The sequence below is a fragment of the Equus asinus genome, chromosome 28 (genome assembly GCF_041296235.1).
Source record: "Equus asinus isolate D_3611 breed Donkey chromosome 28, EquAss-T2T_v2, whole genome shotgun sequence".
Lineage (NCBI taxonomy): Eukaryota > Metazoa > Chordata > Mammalia > Perissodactyla > Equidae > Equus > Equus asinus.
This window is the reverse complement of record NC_091817.1, coordinates 23,857,842-23,862,729: the sequence shown is the minus strand read 5'-3', so window position 1 is coordinate 23,862,729 and position 4,888 is coordinate 23,857,842. Positions and strand designations below refer to the sequence as shown.

Sequence of the window (4,888 nt, the reverse complement as noted above, 5' to 3'; positions counted from 1 at the left end):
TTCGCTCCCACTCACCCCAACAGCAATGTGAGCCATTTTGTTTCTTCTACTTGGTAATATTCTGTCTCTCCCCAGCAGTCAGTAAGCTCCACACTACGTCACCACTGAAAACCCAATGCCTGTGTATACAGTAGATGCACCATAGGTGGCCATGGAGTGAATACAGGCAAGGACAGATACACAAAAAGGGGAGGGACAAGTTAATGCTACAGAAGGTGGTAGAGGAAACTGCCGCAGCTCACAAAGGGGAGCCAGGGCCAAGCCAGATGGCAGGAAGCCTCGCACCCCATCCCAACTTCCAAACCCACTGCCCCGATGTCTCCCTGTGCAGGTTCCCCTACAGTCCGACTAGAACCAAGTCTCATGTTCCCAACACACCATGAGGCAACCAGAACCAGAGGTGTCTCAATGAGTTTATTGCCACTCAAACATTTCATAGAAAAAGGAATGTAGCAATCAAGTCAGGGGTGTATGAAAAAAATAAAAAAGGCAGGTTTGTACATCTTGCTCTGTTTCCATCGGGAGCAGGCTCTCCACGACATCAGGCACAGCAGCTGCACTTGTCCGATGCCCCTTTGCAGATGCAGCCCTGGGCACACCTGGCACAGCCCACGGGGCAGCAGGGGCAGCAGCCTGGGGAACAGAGGGCAGAGCAAGAAGTCAGAGCAACGTTACCAGAACCTCCCTTCCCAGCAGCAGGCCTAGTACCAGCACTGAGACCCTATCTGAGACCAGGACAGGGCAGAAAGCCTGGAGGGGCAGTGACAGGGCCCCCAGGGGCAAAGGAAAGCCAGACTCACAGATCATCAAATGAAGTGAGTCTAGTCCTCAAAACAAGGAGGGGGCAAACCCGAGCATGAGCAGCGCACAGCAGGCCAGGGAAGCTCGGGGCTGCCTGGACAGGACAGGGCTGCACCAGCAGGTCAGAGAACCACACCACGGTCACTAGGTCATGTCAATAAGGTGCTCAGAACACTGGAGGGTTCCGAAGGCTGCATCAGGAGACAGGAGATCAAGGCTCTTGTCTGTCCCATCCTTGAGACTATTTGGTGACTTCTCTGGGTTCAGTTTCCCCATTCTAGAATGAGAGGTTGGGACCCAACCATCTGTAGGGCTCTTGCAGCTCCGATTCTGACTTAGGTGCTGAGGGCAGGGGTGTAGGGAAGAGGGGTCATGGGCCTGCTCCTGTTTGCCTAACTCTGGACTCCCTCCTCTGCCTCAGCCCCACTCCCAGACCACCAGGAGGGCCCAGACCCCCAGAAGGGCCCACACTCACTTTTCTTGCAGGAGGTGCATCTGCACTCTTTGCATTTGCAGGAGCCGGCACAGGTGCAGGAGCCACCTGCCAGGAAGGAAAGCCAGGCAGGGAGCAGTGAGGGTGATGCAGACACAGCAGTGGGTCCCAAAACACTCCGTGCGCCCTCCTCTGTCAGGCGAGCACTGGGAGCTCCTGTCCCACTGGGAGCACATAGAGAGAAGCCCCCCTTCTCTCTTCCGCTGCTGGGAAAGTAGGTTCCCCCACATCCGATGTTGCTCCACAAGGAGGTTCCCAGGCTCCACAGCCAGCCAGAGAGACTGGGGCCAGGGCCTTAGATCCTGCACCCCGAAGAGGCAATGTCCCCAGCTCCCACCAAGTCCTGCCAGCTCTGAGGCTGGACACAGCACTGAGTCCCAGTCCAGCAGCTCCCTGACCTCGAGATGGACAGCATTGAGCCTCAGGATCCTCAACTCTGAGACAGAGGCCCAGGAGCCTGGAAATGCTCTTAGGAGCTTGGCCACATGAAAGCACAAGACGTGCTAACTGAAGGAGGCCACCTCAGCTCAGACTCCCTCCTCCACCCCAGGATGCTCTGTCCTGCACCCGGGAAAGGCGCATCCTAAGGCTCAGAGCCCGGCGTCCCTACCTGTGGGGCAGGAGCAGTTGGGGTCCATTTCAAGCTGACGTGAGGCCGGAGGTCCCAAGCTAGCGACGACGGTGCACTGGGCTTAGTGGAAGGCGCGGTGGTGCCCAGGAGCACCTGTGCTCCCGTTATAGGCAGAGCAGGAGGCCCGGGCGCAAAGGCCCCGCCCCGTCCTTGCTCCCCGCCCCTTGGCGAGCGCGCGGCGCCGGCGCCCTCGGAGGGGCTGTGCGCGCCGGGTCGGGTGCAGGATTCCCGAGCGCTGCCGGGCCGGGTGCGCCGTGCGGCCGCCGGGCCTTGGTGCCCCGTGGCGAGCAGGGGCTTCTGTGACGGGCGGCACATCGTGTCCCAGCCTCCCTGCCGCCTCTTTCGCAATTTACCCAAGGGGGCAGCCACGCCGCCCCCAAGTGTTCCTGGAACTCAGACCCTGAACTCTAGGCGTCTTCCCCACCCCGCCCCCGCGTCATTGTCCTCAGGTTAGCCCTGTCCCGGAGACCGTGTGCAACCCCAGCCTGGCGTTCATGTTTCTGGCTGGATTGGAGCTGGGTGGTTGTGTGCAGAGACAGGTGGTGGATGTGACCCCCACACCCACCCCCTCATGGCCAGGAAGTGGCCTAGTGGGCTGTAGATAACGACTGTCTGACGCCAACACCCATGAATAGGCACAGGCTGGCTTCTGAAATCCCCTCTTCACACAGGGCACCTGTGGACAAGCGTGGTCCTGACTCCTGGGACCTGACTTGTCTTTCTGTTTGACTGAACATCTCAGAGCAATTCCCTGCACAGAGAGCCAGAGGGACTAACGCTTGGCATGAGTTGCAAATCCCTCAGCCCCTCACTCCTACCTAATAAAGACCGCCACACCTTCAAAACTGTGGAATCCAGCCCCCCTGCAGGGGCGGACAGGAAGCACTTCACCTGGAACCAGTGCTCTGGTACATTCTTTCTGAGAAATGTCTGGGCAGTTCCCTCCGCAACCCTGGTCACTTTGCGGGTTTCAAGGAGCCAAGGCTGGATTTGGAAGGAGGGGCCGATCTCAGCCCAACCCAGGGAGGAACCGCCAAAGATTCAGTCACCACAGGAGCTCTCAGGGGAGCAGGTGTCCAGTCAGTGGCCCTGAGCAAGGAAGAGAGAGGGTTCCCTGTGGGGACGTTGGGGGCTGTGTGGCTCCAGCTCCACACACAGGGGCCTCTGTAAGTTGTTTCCAGTGCTCAGTGCACACCTTCCATGAACCAATGTGCAGTGTTCTAAATCTCTCCTTTTCTTATTTGCACTTCATCTTCTATAGAATTTACGTGTTCATCTAAAAATTAGTTTTGTATGCTCTGCCCTTTTAAAGTTTTTCTTAATAATTCATTTTATTTTACCAAAATTTGAATCTGTGATAGAAAATAAAAACAAGACATTTAACACAGTGTTGCAGAAACAAGCCCTGTGTAGAAGTCACACAGTGGGGAGTGCAATTCCACCCCTGAGGACTTTGGGAACCTCACATCACCCAGGACTGAGGTTGGGTAGGGGATCCCCAGGGAACGAAAATGAGACACTGAGAAGTTTCTATGCCATCAACACTTACATTGAGAATAGAGGGGAACGAGTGTCTGCCCCATGCCCTTCTGTCATCTGGATGATGCTTTCCTTCTTAGCTCAGAAACTGAAGCTCAGAGAGGGATCCTGACTTGCTTCAGGCACTCATTTTGGTAGGGGCTAGATTTTGGGTCCAGAACCCAGGTCTCAGTCCTTCCCATCCCATTCCCCACCCCAGCCATGATGGGCATGAAGTCCTTATTTCCAAGACACACAGGGGAAAACAGAGCCAGAGCAGTGTCAACAGCTTTTACAAGAATTCACATATTTTATAGACACAGGAATGTTGCAAAACAAACAGGGGTGTATCAAAAAATCTTTTAAAACCCAGTCAAACGCATAGTATGAGGGTGTGTATGTGTTGCTCTGTTTCCATCGGGAGCAGCCTGTCTCCGACATCAGGCACAGCAGCTGCACTTGTCCGATGCCCCTTTGCAGATGCAGCCCTGGGCACACCTGGCACAGCCCACGGGGCAGCAGGGGCAGCAGCCTGGGGAACAGAGGGCAGAGGGAGAAGTCAGAGCAGATGTTACCAGAACCTCCCTCCCAACAGCAGGCCTGGCACCAGCTCTGCCCCCAGCATTGGGGGACCCTGAGGGTAGGATGGCATGCTCTGTCCCAAGACAATTGGTAGAACCTCTGGAAAGTCCCTACCCACAGGAAAAGGGTGCCCTGCACTATCTGAGCCCAGAACAGGGCATAAAACCAGGAGAGGCAGTGACAGGTCCCCTGGGAGAATGGAAGGCCAGCCCACCAGAACCACCAAATGAAGTGAGGACAGTCCTCAAGGTCAGAGAGGGGGCAAACCCCTGCCAGAGCAGCGCCCAGCAGGGCCAGGGAAGCTCGGGGCTGCCTGGACAGGACAGGGCTGCACCAGCAGGTCAGAGAACCACACCATGGTCACTAGGTCATGGCCATAGTGCTTCAGCCCCTGAGAGCATTAAGAAAGCTGTCCCGTGAGGCAGGAGACCCAGCTCCAGTACCAGGACTAGCACCACCTGGCCTCAGGTTCCCCGTTCTTGAAGGGAGGCTGGGGCTCAACCACCTTATGGCTCTTTCAGCTCTGATCCTGAACCAGTTGCTGAGGGAAGTGGATGCCAGCAAGAAGGCTCCTTGGCTGCTCCTGCCTGCTGAGCTCTGGGCTCCCTGCTCTGCCTCAGCCCCACCCCAGACCCCCAGAAGGGCCCACACTCACTCTTCTTGCAGGAAGTGCATCTGCACTCTTTGCATTTGCAGGAGCTGGCACAGGTGCAGGAGCCCCCTGCCAGGAAGGAAAGCCAGGCAGGGAGTCAGGAGGCTGATGCAGTAGACACAGACAGGGGTCCACACATGCTTCCCGCTCAGGGCACGGGCCAGACGGGGGAGCTCCTGTCCCACTCAGGGCAGATGGAAGTCTCACCCAT

The 4,888-nt window shown here is 56.9% G+C and overlaps 2 protein-coding genes across 2 annotated transcripts; both read right to left on the bottom strand.

Annotated features, from left to right (window-relative positions):
- Positions 1 to 406: 406 nt before the first annotated feature.
- Positions 407 to 2,066, bottom strand: LOC106822244 (metallothionein-1A-like). The gene is made up of 3 exons (XM_014827355.3): positions 1,905 to 2,066; positions 1,277 to 1,342; positions 407 to 633 (listed from the first exon to the last, which is right to left on the bottom strand). Exons 1-3 carry the CDS (start codon positions 1,930 to 1,932, stop codon positions 542 to 544), a joined length of 186 nt encoding a protein of 61 aa, XP_014682841.1. The 5' UTR covers positions 1,933 to 2,066; the 3' UTR covers positions 407 to 541.
- Positions 2,067 to 3,738: 1,672 nt separating this feature from the next.
- On the bottom strand, positions 3,739 to 4,888 carry LOC106822248 (metallothionein-2-like). Its single transcript, XM_070500201.1, has 3 exons — positions 4,885 to 4,888; positions 4,681 to 4,746; positions 3,739 to 3,975 (listed from the first exon to the last, which is right to left on the bottom strand). The coding sequence occupies exons 1-3, from the start codon at positions 4,886 to 4,888 to the stop codon at positions 3,884 to 3,886; spliced, it is 162 nt and encodes a 53-aa protein (XP_070356302.1). The 3' UTR covers positions 3,739 to 3,883.

What these genes read in the sequence shown, in the direction of transcription:
- LOC106822244 (XM_014827355.3), bottom strand. Translation starts at nt 1,932, where the DNA reads ATGGACCCCAACTGCTCCTGCCCCACAG. An exon ending in CAACTGCTCCTGCCCCACAG is followed by an intron (nt 1,343 to 1,904) that starts GTAGGGACGCCG and finishes CCTTCCTGGCAG; the next exon opens with GTGGCTCCTGCACCTGTGCC. An exon ending in ATGCACCTCCTGCAAGAAAA is followed by an intron (nt 634 to 1,276) that starts GTGAGTGTGGGC and finishes TCTGTTCCCCAG; the next exon opens with GCTGCTGCCCCTGCTGCCCC.
- LOC106822248 (XM_070500201.1), bottom strand. An exon ending in ATGCACTTCCTGCAAGAAGA is followed by an intron (nt 3,976 to 4,680) that starts GTGAGTGTGGGC and finishes TCTGTTCCCCAG; the next exon opens with GCTGCTGCCCCTGCTGCCCC.